Source organism: Arachis ipaensis, chromosome B03 (assembly GCF_000816755.2).
Source record: "Arachis ipaensis cultivar K30076 chromosome B03, Araip1.1, whole genome shotgun sequence".
Lineage (NCBI taxonomy): Eukaryota > Viridiplantae > Streptophyta > Magnoliopsida > Fabales > Fabaceae > Arachis > Arachis ipaensis.
This window is the reverse complement of record NC_029787.2, coordinates 9497890-9514044: the sequence shown is the minus strand read 5'-3', so window position 1 is coordinate 9514044 and position 16155 is coordinate 9497890. Positions and strand designations below refer to the sequence as shown.

Here is a 16155-nt window from a genome sequence, read left to right as displayed (position 1 = left end):
ATGTTATAATTATAAATTTATAATTTTCTGAATATAAAAGCCACCAAGCATGTGGGCCAATATGCTGACTTGGAGGAAAAATATCTAACTCCTCTCATTTAGACAGAGTAAAACGCACAGCTTTGGCCGCCAGTTGCCACAAACATTAAGCCAGTTTCAAAACCCTAACCCCCTTCACCGAATACGCAGCGAGACGCACGTATTTATAAACGAAGCAGCCGTAACCTTATTCACTTCTCTCTTTGCTCCAAAACCCTAAAATCTATCAGACGTAGGGTTTTGCAGAGCCTCCATAACATCCTTTTTTCTTCCTCCAACTTCGCCGATTACTCTCTCTTCTCCTCCAACAATGGCCAAGACTAGCAAGAAATCAGCTTCCAAAGTATTTTCTCTCTCTATCACTATATCTATTTCCTTTCAATTCGTCTCTCGTGATATAACTAACGCGTTGTGTGCTCTTTTCTTTGAAGGTTGAGACTGCTCCACCTGTCAAAAAGGGTATGAAAATTCTCTCTACGTCGCTGCTTCGTCATTACGTTTTGATATTGATGGTTTTTTTTTTTTTTTAGTTTGATTTGCTGCTTTTGGTCCATGGTTTATAAAGAGTTTTTTTTGTTTCTTACCTCTCTAACGTGCTTAGACTTGCTTCATTGATATGTGTTGGTATGGTTAAGGCATATGAGTATTGATGTTATGAATTTGTTCACTGGAAGTTTTTTTTTTTTTTTCTTTCAATCGTTGTCGGTTTTTGGTTGGAAGTTTCGTTACTCATTGCTTTTTTGTTGGATTTCCCTGTTGACTGATTCTGATCACAGGAAAGAGGCAGGCAGATGAGGAACTTGAGAAGCAAGTTAGTTTAAAGAAACAGAAGATAGAAGAGGCTGCTCAGAAGCAAAAGAAGGAAGTGAAGGTGCAGAAGAAAAAGGAGGAAAGTAGTTCAGATGATTCTTCTTCAGATTCTGAAGATGAGGTATTGGATATGAATAAAATTAAGTTTTATGTCAGTGTAAATATTGTTGCTTTGTTTTCTTGTGCTTATCTCGTTGCTAACTGTTTTGGGATCAGAAACCTGCTACCAAAGTTGCTGTTGCTTCAAAGAAGAAGCCTGCTAAGAACGGCACTTTAAGCTCCCCTGCAAAGAAAGCCAAGCCAGCTAGTAGTTCTAGCTCTGATGATTCTGCTTCAGAGTCTGAAGATGAGGTACGGCACTGGCATTTACCGTTATGACAAATTATTATTTTAGGGTGTAAAATTGTCCCATTTTTCTTGCATCTGATCTTCCCTCTTTTATTGTGCTCAGAAACCTGCAGCAAAGGCTCCTCCAAAAAGTCAGGCTGCAAAAAATGTTGCTCCAGCTAAGAAAGTCAAGCCAGCTTCCTCTTCAAGTTCTGAATCGTCAGATGATGACTCCGATGAGGATGAAGTGAGTAAATCTTAAGGGATTGTTAAACAGTACCTCATGTTAACCTTTGGTATATGTTTTATTGTTAGCTAGGATGCCTATTTATTTTTCTTTCTTTGTTCAAAGGTGCCCAAATCCAAGGTGCTGCCTGCTGTGGTTAAGAATGGATCTGCTTCTGCAAAGAAACCAAGTGAAAGCTCCGAGTCTGAGGACAGCGGCTCTGAGGAGGAAAAGGTAAAAAAAAAAACTCACTTAACATATCTGTTTAATGATTATCTTTTTCTTGGATAAAATAATAATTGAGGAATTGGATGTTGGAATCATCCAGAAAGCAAAATCAACCAAAAAGGTGCCTGCTAAGAAGGTTGAAACAGAGTCATCCTCTGATAGTAGCTCTGATGAAGAAGTAAGTCTTATTATTTTTATTTTGTCCCATGCTCTAATTATTCTTTTAATGCACTCTGATGCTCATGTATAAATTTTTGTTCCAGGATAAGAAAAAACCTGTAGCCAAATCATCTGCAGTTCCAAGTAAGAAAGTTGAGACAACTGAAAGTTCAGATGATGATTCAAGTGAAAGCTCTGATGAAGAAGAAAATGTAACTTTGTGTACACAGTCTTTACTCTTTAGGGGATAAACCTGTTCACTTAATTGTAAATAACTTCTGGAATGTATTGTATCATTTATGTCATTTAGGGTGCAAAACCGACTGCAAATGCGGCATCCAAGCCTTCTGCTATAGCTAAGAAGAATGATGACAGTGACAGTTCAGATTCTGATGATAGCAGCTCCAAAGATGAGAAGGTAAATATTATAGTTTGTTGATTGTTTTTAATAAATTCTTAGTTGTCCTTTTGAGTTGAAGCTCCCTTTTGTACCATGAGGTCCTACGTGCTCTCAAAATGTGCTTAATTAGATTTTTTATCCCTAACTTGGTTGGTATTTGTATTAAGGTACCATTGTATCATTGTATGACAATAGTTAACCTTTTGGTGTTACAGAAAACTGCTCCCAAGACTGTTTCCAATGCCAAGTCAGCACCTGAGCCAAAGCCTGCCAAGAAGTCTAGTAGTTCTAGTGAGAGTGAGTCGGATGAGGAAGAGGTTAGTTGGTTTATTCTTGATTCCCATATTTACTTGTTAATGTTTTGTCCTTTTACATTAAATGTGTTTCCAATCTTAATTTACAGGACTCATCTGATAGTGAATCTGAGGATGAAAAGGTGTGTGTTTGTTTTATCTTCTTGTACTACTGTTGTAATTTGTCTTTACCTTATTTATGTATTGCTTCACTATTATTTGAATTACTTTCTCATTTTTTATTCATTGTATTGGTACAGAAAACGGCTAAAAGCTCCGGTCAGGTAATTCACCGTATACACTTGATCTAACATTGAAGTGTATATAGATATTAATATTAATTTTAATTAATGTGGCATGTTTTACAAGCTTATGTTATGGATTCATTATTGTTAATATTATCCTTTGTCGATTGAGAATTGTGGAAGATCATGACTGGTGATAGTAATAACTTAAAAATTTTAGTTAATAGGAAAACTTTTGCTGTTTGTTGAAAAGACTCACTTCTCTATAACAGGGAAAAATGGATGTTGATGAAGAAGAGAGCTCTGATGAAAGTGATGATGAGCCAAAAAAGGTCTGTCTTGATATCTAGAGTTATTACGTGATCAACTTTTCTTTCTGGGCCTTAGTTTCCTACTTGTATTATGTAGTGTTAATTTGCTACTGTTCTCTCTTCCATTATATTCAACTTGAATTTCTCAATTTAGATATCTGAATTACGTACTTTAAGACACGTGTTTTTTTTTAAAATATTTTATACTATGTGAACCATTGTTTGTTATTTTGCTGTGTTCAATTTCTTTTGCTATTCACTGCAGCCTGTGAAAGTTTCAAAAGAAAGCAGTGATAGTTCGGATGACAGTGATGAGGAAGAAGAGAAACCTTCTAAAACTCCTCAGAAAAGTGTAAGGATCTCTCTTTGTATTTTAATATAGCTGTTTGAAGGCTTGTTTTGCTTTGTCTTGTGATTGGGCACTAAATGTATTTTCCTCTTGTGAAACAGGCTAAGGATGTGGAGATGGTTGATGCTGACTCAGCAAAGAAAGTTGTATGTTACTGGTCTCATTTTTTTGTTCTTTTTAAATATTCTAATATCTTTGATGGTGATATATCTTTGCTTTGCAGCCTAAAACCCCTTCTACACCTAGTGCTGCAACAGGTGGATCAAAGACACTATTTGTTGGAAATCTGTCATTTAGTGTGCAACGATCTGACGTGTATGTATTGTATCTCTTATATTTCCTTGTTTATAGTGTATTCTTTTTCTTACGATGTCATGTTATTGTTGTTCAGTGAGGAGTTTTTCAAAGATTGTGGAGAAGTTGTTGATGTTCGTTTTTCTGTTGACGATACTGGGAGGTTTAAAGGATTTGGACATGTTGAGTTTGCTACTGCAGAGGCAGCACAAAGTGTAAGCTATTGCTCCTCAAATATCTTTTTCTTTTCTCATTCATTTTGAAGCTATTTTTTTCCAACTACTGCCTTGCTGTTTCTATGCTGTTAACTAATTGCTATTGCTTTATTGATTTGTTTTCTCCTCCAGAGTGTTGTTTGACATGCATCACTGCAATCTATTGTTTGATTACCCTCCATCCCTTTTTGCTTTGAAAAGATGTTTAAATTATGTATTTGTTGATTTATCGGGGTTGTGTATTGATAATCCTTTTGGTTTTTGTACTTGCAGGCTCTTGAATTGAATGAGCATGAGTTGTTGAATCGTCCTGTTAGGCTTGATTTAGCTCGTGAAAGAGGTGCATATACCCCTGGTGGCAGGTAATTATTATATCATCTCCTCCTTCCCTCCCATGCCTCATATCTACTTCTATAACCTTTTTCTCTACTCACTTTCATGGCTTGCTTCCACGTATTTCCTTCTCTTTATCCATTGTAATACTTGTTGCAATTTCAGCAATTCCTTCCAGAAAGGTGGTCAGCGTCAAACTGGCCAAACTATATACATAAGGGGTTTTGATAAATCTCTTGGAGAAGAAGAGGTAATTTTATTTCTATCATGTTGGCTGCTGCTTCCCTTGCATGTGTTTCTTTTTGCAATTTGTATTTGAATACTGCCAAAATTGTGGTTGCAGGTAAGAGCTAGCCTAAATGAGCATTTTGGTGCCTGCGGGGAGATCTCGAGGGTGTCAATCCCAAAAGATTTCGAGTCTGGATATCCTAAAGGGTTTGTTTCTTCAAATTCTTTCTCGTTTATTTTTAGTGAAAGATTTGCTATTTCAGTTTTTTGTGCATCCTTTTGTTTCTCAAGTTGGATGCTCAAAATGATTGTTACGTGTTGCTTTGAGTTTAGCAAACTGACACCAGGTGTAATTTACAGTTTTGCCTATATCGACTTCAAGGATTCTTCTAGCATGAAAAAAGCTCTAGAACTCAATGAAACTGAACTTGCTGGTGGTTATTACCTCTCAGTTGAAGAAGCCAAACCTAGAGATGGCTTTGGTTCAGGTGGTGGAAGAGGTGGCGGTCGATTTGGAGGTAGGAGTAATGAAGGTGGTCGATTTGGAGGAAGGAGTGGTGGTGGCCGATTTGGTGGTGGAAGGGGTGGTAGTGATCGAGGCAGAGGTGGTCGAGGAAGAGGTGGGGGAAGGGGTTTTGGAAATAAACCGACATTTGCTGCAGAAGGTATGCAACTATTTCCTTTCCATTGCTCTGATTTTTTCGGACATTGATTGTTGCCTTACGTTTTGAGGACTGAGAGTTAAGGATTTGATGGATACTTAAGTTTCAACATTCTATAACCTAATAGTTTTTGCTGAATGAATATTGTTTATTATGTTACCATTTTAGCTTTTGATTGATTATATGCATCAATGCAATTTATTCTCCTCAATCTGAATCTGTTGTTTTTTTTCCATGTCAATTTCTGATGATTTTGATTTTCCTCTGTTCAGGAAAAAAGACCACATTTGCCGATGACGACTAGAGTGGTGGATTTGGAAGAAGTTTACTATATTTAGTTACCGTAATTTATTATTCAGCTGTTTTGCCCTTCAATTTTGTTTTACTAAGATGAATTCGCAGAAATCCAGTGTACCGAAAAAGTTGTTTTAAGGGGTGGTCCAGTACGTGTCTGATTAACATTTTTGTATGCTTGCGTGATCCCGATTAGTCATGTAGAGAACTCTTTATTATATAATTATAATATTTTTAATGACAATATTTCATGTTGAGGAAAACCGTAGTGCCCATTTTTTCAGTTGAGTGTGTTTAGCTTATTCGAGGAATAATTGGTTATAAAAAAGGTTTTGATTTTGCATGTTAAAATCGGCTGATACTTTTGTTGAATCATTCTAGAGTTGTTTTAATAATATAAGTTTCCCATAGTAAAGTCATCCCAATATTTGCATCTTTCGATAGGATAAATTACCAAATTCCAAAAGTCTATGATGATTAATAATGAAATTTTAGTGATGCAAGATTCAGTACTACCAGTACATACTAGCTTCTTGCCTTTACTTTAGCAATATACAAGAATAATTGCTTGCACCCTTTCATAACTCTGCACCGTTGTACGTCAAGACAAAATGCAAATTCGTTTATTCACAAGGTTAAATTTCAGTTGTGGGTCTTGCTTTCAGCTACTCCATAGTCCATACTGGATTCCCTTCTAAAATGTCTTTAGAACACTAATAAGACTCAATATTTAAATGGTGTACCTAGACATCTTTCAGCTTTGTGATTGGCAGAGAGTGCCAAAACCGCCAAGAAATAAAGGAAATCTATAAAATGACGAGCATTGGAGATGCCGTTAATAACAAAAGCACTTGTAATACCCGTCAATGTATAGAAAAATATTATTAAGAACGAAGCGGCCTAAGACAATGTAACAACCTTGGACAAAATATGAAACAGGTTACAGCTATGTCAAGAGAATCAAAAGCAATTAAACAAAGTCCTTCAATTTATATAAAGCACCATATTACACCTCTCAAGCTTCCCATTCATTCTCTTTTTCTTTCCAGATAAATAAAGTATACAAACAAGATAGGAAAAACGTGGCAACTCGTCGCAGCAACACTCGTCGGCCTTCAAAGTGTTCCTGGACTCATAATCTTGTATGGAGGAGCAGTGAAGAAAAAATGGGCAGTGAACTCGGCGTTCATGTCCTTGTATGCATTTGCATGTGTCTTCTTCTGTTGGATTGTGTGGGGTTATAGAATGTCCTTTGGTGATAAGCTTGCACCATTTTGGGGTAAAGCTGCCGTTGCACTTGATGAAAAGTACCTTCTTGACCCTGCATTTTCAGGGATGTTCCCAAATGCAACAATGGTGTATTTCCAGGGTGTGTTTGCAGCCATAACATTGATTTTGATAGCTGGTGCTTTGTTGGGAAGAATGAACTTTTATGCATGGATGGCTTTTGTGCCTCTTTGGCTCACTTTCTCATACACCTTCACTGCATTCAGTATATGGAGTCCAAATGGGTTCTTGTTCAAGCTTGGGATAATTGATTACTCTGGTGGATATGTTATTCATTTGTCTTCTGGGGTTGCTGGATTCACTGCTGCTTATTGGGTAAGCAATATATGATCATAAGACAGAGTGTTTATATGAATATCTTTATATAAAGATAATAGTTAAGATGCTGATATATATTATGTTAATTATCCAAGTTCCATTATTATATTTAGTTGAAGACATGAATATGAACAAATAATGCTTGTTACGCAGGTTGGACCACGTCTTAACAAGGATAGAGAAAGGTTTCCTCCAAACAACATCCTACTGATGTTGGCTGGGGCTGGTTTACTCTGGATGGGGTGGACCGGCTTCAATGGCGGCGACCCCTACTCAGTAGGCCTGGATTCCTCCCTGGCCGTGTTGAACACTCATGCTTGCACTGCCACCAGCTTGCTCACTTGGGTCATTCTTGATATCATCTTCTTCCGCAAACCCTCCGTCATTGGTGCTGTTCAAGGCATGATCACCGGCTTGGTCTGCATTACCCCTGCCGCAGGTTCGTAGGCTTTTCCTTGTAAGAATTTTAACTTTCATGGATTCCATTCATTCTCAAAAGTAAAAACTCAAGGGCAGTCAAGTCAACTTCACGTGAAGTTGATAGTTGAGAGAGTTAAATAATTTGACTAATTTGACTAAATCTTTGTCTAATAACTCTCAATTATCAAGTGAAGTTGACTGTATCTGAATTTTTACCATACTTAAAATTTTTTAATATTATAATTTTAAATATTTTTACTAGATCAGATTATATTATGATTTAAATTTTGTTACAATTTCATATTTTATACATTTAATTTTCTTCCTTTCTATTTTTTTTAATAAGTAGTTAGGTGTGATTGAGTTTTTTAGAGCATTAGAATATTCAATTTTAGTTTAATTATATTTTGGATCCTACCAAATGCATATTAGTACTTATGATACTATATATCATGAATAATGGTCACTCCAATATTTTAGTTTGAATTCAATTTAAATTTTATACAAAGTAATAAAATTTAATTCGTTATTCACCAAAGTGAAACCGTTTCTTTACATGAAAATTGATCACATTTCATCAATCATCTCTAATCTATTTCGAAATTTTGAAACACCAAAAGCATTTTATTAGAGTTCCTCTTAGTGAATCTAAGTGCTTTATAGAAATTGAAAGTGATGATGAAAAGACAATTGTTGTATCTTGATTTTGTTCATTAGGAGTTGTGCAAGGATGGGCAGCAATTCTAATGGGGATGCTATCAGGCTCAATTCCGTGGTTCACAATGATGGTAGTTCACAAGAGATCAAAGCTTCTCCAAAAGGTGGATGACACAATGGCAGTGTTGCACACTCATGCCATTGCAGGAACCCTTGGAGGAGTCCTTTCAGGCCTATTTGCTGTGCCAAAGCTCAACTTCTTGTTCTATGGTTCTTACAACAAATATGTTGGACTCTTCTATGGCCTCAAAATGGGAATGAGCAAAACAGGGTTTAGACAAATATGGATCCAGTTAGTTGGGATTTTCTTTGTGGTGACATTGAATGTGATTAGCACAAGCTTGATATGCCTCTTCATTAGGATGTTTATTCCTCTGAGGATGTCTGAGGAAGACATGGAGATTGGTGATGAAGCTGCTCATGGTGAAGAGGCTTATGCTATATGGGGTCAAGGTGATAAGCTTGAGAATGCAAGCTCTAAGTATGCAAGTTCAATGTATGATGATGTTGAAGGAGCCACCAATAAGAAAAAGCGTAGTGGCCAAGTTGAGATGATGTAGAAAGAGACACTAGTTAGTAGTATATGGAATAAGTTGATTGGAACTACTGTAATTTCTCTCAAGTTATAGATTCTCTTTTCCTCACAAAAATGTGCGTGTCTTTTTTTTTTTTTTTTTTTGTTGGTATTATTACAACCTATTAATCAGTATAAATCGCATTTCTTATTTCATACTAATTAATACCGGTTAAAAAAAGCTTTAGCATTACCCACTATAATCATCTCTGAAAAAAGTACGATGATTGAAAAACTCTACATGATGCGAAAGCCTTCGTCTACGTGTGCTGAAAAAAGTGATGATGTAACGTTGACGAAGGAGCATTAAAAGTATAAAAATAAATAATTATTAAATATTTAAAATTTATCGCAAAAAATAAATTAAGCAAAAATTAGAAGCTAAATGATATATACTATAGAATTTACCTAATAATAATAGGCATCTTAATTTGTGTGATATATTTACCGAGTTCGTTTGGATTCCAATGACAACAAATGTTGGAGTTTCTGATGACGTGAACTTTAATGGAGAGGAGGAAAATGAAAGGATAATTCAGTTTGAGGATGAGGATATACGAGAAGGGCTGGAAAAGTGCACAAAAAACTTAGTGGGAAGACTATTCTCAGTCGGCATTTTAGTATTGGGATGCTGGAAGCCACTTTATATGCAATATGGAGACAGTCAGAAAATTTCAAGGTTTTAGATCAAGGGAAAAACCTATTCGAATTTTTTTTGGCAAGGAGATTGACCTAATTAGAATTGAGAAAGGGAAACCTTGACTTTTCAAGAATTATATCTTGAACCTGAAATGATGGAGTGAGGATATTCAAATAGTAGATGCAGAATTTACCCACACCCTAATATAGATTCAACTTTGGGGATTACCAGAGCAATGCAAAACCAAGGGACTAGGTAGGAGAGTCGAAGAGACGATGGGAAGGGTTTTGGAGGCTGATTTGTTTAATATCAAAAGGAAGGAAGAGAGGCTGCTGAAAGTTAAAGTACTGTTAGACATATCAAAGTCTCTGCGCAGAATTCTAAAAATTGCAAGGAGAAATCAGAAGGTTATTGAGGTTCAACCAAAGTACGAAATAATTGGTAATTTCTACCATTATTGTGGCTTTCTTGGACATGAAAACAAAGAAGAAATGCGGGCAGTGGTTATGGGCAGAGTGGGTTGGGAGAAAAATCGAAGAGCAGAAGGAGAATCAACATCCCAATAGATTCTCAGCAGAGGAGGGAAGGAATACAGCAAGTAAGAAGCTAACCCCAGTCAACTTAATTCGGGTCTTTGTAAGTTTATCGGTGAATGAGAGCAATACACAAAAGCCCGAAGAAGAGAAGGAATTTCAAAGCAACCAGAAAGAAAATTTGGTAGAAGAGGAAATAGAGGAGGAAGTAGCTGAAAGTGATAGAGTCTTGGAGGCAGGGAGAAAGGAGACAAATTTTCAGCGGATCTCGGATAATACAAATAATTCATAAAGCCTCTCTAATTCTGGTTCTATGGAGAGGTTGAAAGGAAGAGATACGAGGAAGAAGATATAAGTGACTATCTCCTACAAATCTTTTCTACTTATCTAAAAAGAAGATCTCAATAACTTTTCTATCAAAAGAGAGAAACTAATTTACTATCAAAGGTGAACCTATTTAAAAAGTAGTTATTGACTCTACTTCTACACTTATAAATATTCTGATAGGTATTCTTCGAATTTTAAAAGGGTTAAGTATTTTTTTCGTCCCTAACATCTTGAGTTAAAATCAAAATCGTCTCCGACCTCTTTTCGTTATTAATATCATCCTCCATGTTCAAAAACATTTTAAAATCATCATTTTCCTAATTCTTGGACCAAAATACCCTTCATCATCATCATCCTCCTCCTCACCTTCCTCACCCCACCACCTCCACTGCCACCAACATTGCCAGCGAGAAGAAGAAGAGGAAGAAGAAGGCTTCGCCGGCGAAAAACGACGCAGCAACAGTAGTGGCAACCCGCAACCCCTCCCTCGTTTGCATCGCTTCTCTCTCTTTCTTCTCAGATGAACCAGCGGCGGCAGCACCTCTTTCGCATCGCTTCTCTCTCTTTCTCTCTCTCTCTCTCTCTCTCTCTGATGAACCAGCGACCCAGCGGCAGCAGCAACCCGTCCCTCCCTCTCTTCGCATCGCTTCTCTCTCTCTCTCTCTCTTCTCCGATGAACCAGCGGCGGCAGCGCCTCCTTCGCATCGCTTCTCTCTCTCTCTCTCTCTCTCTCTCTCTCTCTCTCTCTCTTCTCCGATGAACCAGCGGCAGCAGCGACGACCCTGCAGCATCAACGGCGGCCCTACAGCAGCAACCCATCTCTCCTTTCTTTGCATCGCTTTTCTCTCTTTCTCTTATCTGATGAACCAGCGGCAACAACGGTGATCCAACGATGACCTTGTAGCGGCAATGGCAACCCAATGGCAGCGGCAACCCAACGGCAGCCCCTCCCTTTGTTATGGTGGCAGTGGATATCGTGCAGGTGGTGGGAGTGAGGAAGGTGAGGAGAAGGATGATGGTGATGAAGGGTATTTTAGTCCAAAATTTTGAAAAAGAATTATTTTAAAACGTTTTTAAACATTGAGGATGATTTTAATAACAAAAAAAGGTTGGGGACGATTTTGATTTTGACCCAAGACGTTAAGGACAAAAAAAGTACTTAACCCAATTTTAAAATTACTGAAAATCTGTCTAAAACCCTTGCTAACTTAAGCATCCGAGTCTCTTGCAGGTACCACACGCCATCTTTGCTTACAACGAATTTGGACAACTTCATCTCACCGGAGAAGACGTCGGACACAATTTCAAAAAGAGTCTGAACTCTACGTTCAAGTTCAAACTAGAGTTTCAGGTAATTTGTGGAACACTAATGATTGACAATTAGTATAATTGTGTATTAAATACCGATTTTTATATAATTATAAAGAATATAGTTTTCTAAAATAAATTGAGGAGAAAAATGTTCATACCCTGACTCAAATTATAAAGCCAGGCCTAATAAAGACACACGTCCCACTTCAAAAGATAGACTCTACTGGATACCCGACCTCTTTGAGAGGTTGGACACGACGAAAGGGACCGACTTGTATTTATCTAAATAAGTAATTGTCTCCCTAAATCTCTCATACTATCTCTATCTCATCTAAAAGATAAGATCTCAACAAACTCCTAAGATATAAGATAAGATAGAACTACCGTCACTATGGAGGTCATCAAACTCTACTATAAATACACTAGTACCTGAGGTATAACTCATGTTCTACTCTAAAAAAACCTGCCTATATCTATTGCTAACTTAAGTATCGAGTCTCTTGCAGGTATCACCCTCACCTCCTCACGAAAAACTCTTACAGGTGGCACCTTGATACCAACAAGTCGGACGCTTGACACCCAAAGGAATCTGGACATCACGTTCAAGCCCAAATCACCGTTTTAGGTAACTCTCGGAACAAAAAATATATACATATTAGTACCAGAATGTGTCATATTATTATTTTTTGTTGCTAAAATATCACTTGTTGTAGAATAATATAATGACAAATATGTATCAAAAACTCATACATACCCATGCAACTATATGGATTTGTATATATTTATTTATTTTTCGGTCAGCGCCCTCTCGGGCAAAAATGACAGAACCCACACCAGAAACCCGACCCACCCAAAGACCCGGACCCAACTGAGCTACCCCGACACCTGAATCCTGATCCGGCTACCCCTTTCCATAGCGCTTTGCCAGCTTTCCAGACCTAGGTATAAGTCGCCACCGCGTCACCAACAGCGGTTTCTGTGATACTCAGACCGACGGCGCCGCTTCTCAAGCCTTCCCAACTGCTGAGCAAGGTGGGCAACCTCTCCTATGAAGATCCATGTGGTTCTAATCCTGCTTCAAAGTCTGAGGGCGACGGTCGAACTTCAAGGCGTAAGCCCGGTTGCAATTCCGGAGAAGAACAGAATCTTGATGTCCCTTGTTGCTGCCCATGCTGCTTGATCCGATGTCGACTCTCGTTCCTTCCTCCCCGGCGAATCAACGCCGGCAAGGCCCTCACCGTCAACACCCCTTCATTATTTTTTTAGTTCAAGAGGAAAAAAAAAGATAAATTGGACCAAAGACCTTTTGGGCTACATGTATGGATTAGGATTTAGAATGGGTTTAATTTGGGCCTGATCTGGGCCTAGACTAACTGAGGACATACTAAACTAAAAGAAACCTAGTACACCAAAAAAAAAAAAAAAGAAACCTACGGCACACGGATGGAGGCAACACTTGCAGTTAGCCACTTAGGCTTTAAACACTGCGATGAGCCGATGATGTTTAATTGCCTAATTGGGAATTTTTTGTTTTCTTTTATTTTCTTTTCTTGTGTGCACTAAATATCGTCATAACACAACATCGCAGAGGCGCTATCTCCTCTCCAGAACGCTCGTCTCTCACTTTCTTCGCTCTCTCTCTCTCTCTCTCTCTCTCGTATGGGCAAACTCTGAGCTCGCTTGCCACGAAATTAATACACAATAAAGAAGAAGGTATGCTTCTTTATTCTTCCCTAATGAATTAATGCTATCATAGAGCTTTTAATTCCGCCACTGTTTGAGTTAAATAGAGCCGTAAAGGTAGGAAAATTGGAATCCTTTACTTGTTTATTCCTTTTGAGCGTTTTTGTTTGCTGAAGTAGGGGATCTTATGTTATGTTTTGATTTTTTATTTGTTAATTGAAAGTTGAAATACTTGCCTGATTTGCTTTCTATACGCATGTGCTGATATAATTGCAAGAATGTAATTGGATCTTATGGAAAATCAAATCTACATAGCTTTTGGTGCACTTTGTCATGTCAATTCCTGTTCCTCACTCCAATCCTTCTTTTGTCTTGATTGTTTGCTTCTAGGGCGCTTATTTTGATTTTGATTTTGAATATTTCTGCGTATAAGTTTGCTTCCTGTTCATTCAGCATGTATATACACTTCATACTGGAAATGCCTGATTACCTAGAGTTTGATTTTGGTTTGTTGATTCGAAATTTGGTATTTGGCCTTGCATTGAATGGCAATGTTTTGTTTCTGATTAAACTATCATTTTAGAGATAACAAGCATCTAAATATGACAACTGTGTAACTGAAGGTATTCTCAATTATTTAGGAATACGAATCATGAATTGTATTACCTTGGCGGGAACCATAATAGACGTGAATTTATCATTAAAGATAAATTTCACATGTTAAACAATGATGTGAGCGCTAAAAACTAAAACAATGATGAGTTAAACTGTGCCTAGCTAAGAAATTTTCCTGAACTACATTTACCCGAGTATTTTCTTATTTTTTGTATTACCTTATTAGTATGGCAATATCTTGACTTCAATGTGTGCCACAGTCTTTTGAGAAGATGATTACCTTTCAATGTGAGCCAAAACATTTTACAATAACATTAGTGATAGAGTAATTATTAAACACAAAACTTAACTGAATATTAGTCACTTTGGTGCCATTATTTATGCTGAAGCTCAACTGTTGAAAATTTTTAGCTTCACAGAAATCCGTTTGATGTGTGGATTTCATACCCACGTTTAATTGCAGTTTCATCATCTCAACTTCTAGATAATGAACATTTGGTCTGATAACAATGCACTATCTAACTGAAGGTAACTGTGCTGCAGAATAGTAGGAGTTGGGGGAAGACAATAATCTCAATGTACTTGAGGAGAATACAGTGTAGGGACCGGAGATGGGCTTTCGTATTGCAGCCATCAAAATACTCTTTTAGTCCAAGATTCTCAGATCATGCAAACTTGCAATCTTTTTCCTCCAAGACCACTGTGAGAGCATATGCTTCTCATGGTAGTTTCTTGAGAAGACATCTTTTAGGTTCAGATTCATATAGCTTTGCTTCATATAGAAATAATTGTATTGGTCTGGACAAAAGGACTAGTTTATGTATAAGTACTCAGTTACGTGCATATAGTTCTGAAAGTGATGGAAGAAATGCAAGTGAGGATAAGCATGTGCACGTTAAAGATGGAGCTAACATTGATAAAGGGAAAAATCAGAAAGAGAAGTTTGACAAAGATGTCAAGTATTGCAATGAGCATGCACGACTTGGCGAGCAGGATCAAGCGGAATGGCTTCATAATGAGAAACTTGGAATAGAAAGTAAGAAGAAAGAATCACCATTTTTGACAAGAAGGGATAAGTTCAGAAATGAGTTTCTAAGAAGAATTGTTCCTTGGGAGAAAATAAACATTTCATGGGACACATTTCCTTATCATGTCAAGTAATTATGTTTACTTCTCTTCGGTCTTTTTCCTTATTATTAATTTTTGTTATCTTTAAGTTAATTGTGGATTTAAGTTGCACTTTTCCATCCATAGTGAGCACACCAAGAATCTACTGGTGGAATGTACTGCTTCACATTTGAGACATAATTCATTCGCTTCATCTTTTGGTGTTCGTCTCACATCTTCAAGTGGGAGGATATTGCTTCAGAGTGTTCCTGGTGTGCCATTTTTATTCCATTTTGAATGTGATTTTTGTAATATTTATGCAAGGGAAGCCTTTTCTAGTTCTTGTCTTTAGAGTCGTGAATATTTATGTTGTTATTTTCAGGCACTGAACTCTATCGTGAGAGGCTAGTTAAAGCTCTTGCACATGATTTACAAGTTCCATTATTAGTTCTTGATAGTAGCATCCTTGCTCCTTATGTAAGCTCTTCAATAAGCTAGAACTGATAACTTTAGAAATTTCTTAGTGTCAGTGTTTGAAAGCAAACAAGTTATCTACTTTGAATTATTTTGCAGGACATTGATGATGAATTATCATCAGACTATGAGTCTGAAGATGATAATGCAGACTCCGGGGCAGAGGGCTCTTTGGAGTCAGAGAATGAGGATGATAATGATGCTGGCAATGAAGAAGAGTGGACTAGCAGTAATGAAGTGAAGTCAGATGCAAGTGAAAATGAAAATGATAATGATGATGCAATAGCATCGGCTGAGGCTGCTCTTAAGAAGGTTAAAGCAGCTGTTCAGAAACTTGTTCCTTACAACATTGAAGAATTTGAAAAGGTGTATATAAAGTGAAGTGTTTATAATTAAGGGGCGGTATCCTTTGCCTAGAGCAAAATCTAACAAAATGAATGTTTAAAATGCGATATTGATGCTAGAGTTAATATGTGTCTATTTTCAAGTTACTTAAAACACACTGCTGGTTCAATTTTACTCAATCTGCATGAATAGACTTTTTACTTATTGTTGTTCTTTATGAAAAGAGCAAAGGATGTTTTAATTTTTGTAACAAATTATAGGAAATCCATGGGGCATTAAAATGAATTGATGGTGATATCTGTGCAAAGGCAATTTATTTTATTGTAATCTGTTACACTTACTCAAGTAGGATTGTAGGAATATTGGGGGGGGGGGGGTTTTTTTTTTTAAT

General features: G+C 37.2%; 3 protein-coding genes across 12 annotated transcripts in view; all 3 read left to right on the top strand.

The window, feature by feature from the left end:
• On the top strand, positions 132-5676 carry LOC107628717 (nucleolin 1). Of its 6 annotated transcripts, none has more exons than XM_016331294.2 (22): positions 132-382; positions 471-498; positions 816-970; positions 1066-1200; positions 1301-1423; positions 1529-1636; positions 1731-1808; positions 1894-2001; positions 2100-2207; positions 2405-2506; positions 2593-2625; positions 2743-2766; positions 3000-3059; positions 3304-3390; positions 3489-3533; positions 3611-3702; positions 3779-3896; positions 4170-4258; positions 4395-4479; positions 4573-4664; positions 4818-5122; positions 5392-5676. In XM_016331294.2, the coding sequence occupies exons 1-22, from the start codon at positions 350-352 to the stop codon at positions 5421-5423; spliced, it is 2040 nt and encodes a 679-aa protein (XP_016186780.1). In that variant the 5' UTR covers positions 132-349; the 3' UTR covers positions 5424-5676. The 6 variants fall into 6 exon arrangements, with proteins under 6 accessions (XP_016186780.1, XP_016186779.1, XP_020973729.1 ...); XM_016331293.2 differs by having other exon boundaries at positions 3301-3390; XM_021118070.1 differs by lacking the exon at positions 2743-2766.
• LOC107632227 (ammonium transporter 3 member 1-like) lies at positions 6501-8799 on the top strand. The gene is made up of 3 exons (XM_021118067.1): positions 6501-7015; positions 7172-7457; positions 8156-8799. Exons 1-3 carry the CDS (start codon positions 6602-6604, stop codon positions 8713-8715), a joined length of 1260 nt encoding a protein of 419 aa, XP_020973726.1. The 5' UTR covers positions 6501-6601; the 3' UTR covers positions 8716-8799.
• Positions 12392-16155, top strand: part of LOC107628719 (peroxisomal biogenesis factor 6) — an 11485-nt gene continuing 7721 nt past the window's right edge. The window contains exons 1-5 of one of the 5 annotated variants that reach the window (XM_021118065.1): positions 12392-13253; positions 14387-14995; positions 15093-15217; positions 15328-15422; positions 15519-15785. In XM_021118065.1, the coding sequence (XP_020973724.1) occupies positions 14415-14995; positions 15093-15217; positions 15328-15422; positions 15519-15785 (1068 nt within the window). In that variant the 5' untranslated portion in view covers positions 12392-13253; positions 14387-14414. Of the gene's footprint in view, positions 13254-14366; positions 14996-15092; positions 15218-15327; positions 15423-15518; positions 15786-16155 lie in introns of those variants that run through there. The other 4 variants (XM_021118064.1, XM_016331296.2, XM_016331297.2 and 1 more) reach the window with 4 other exon arrangements.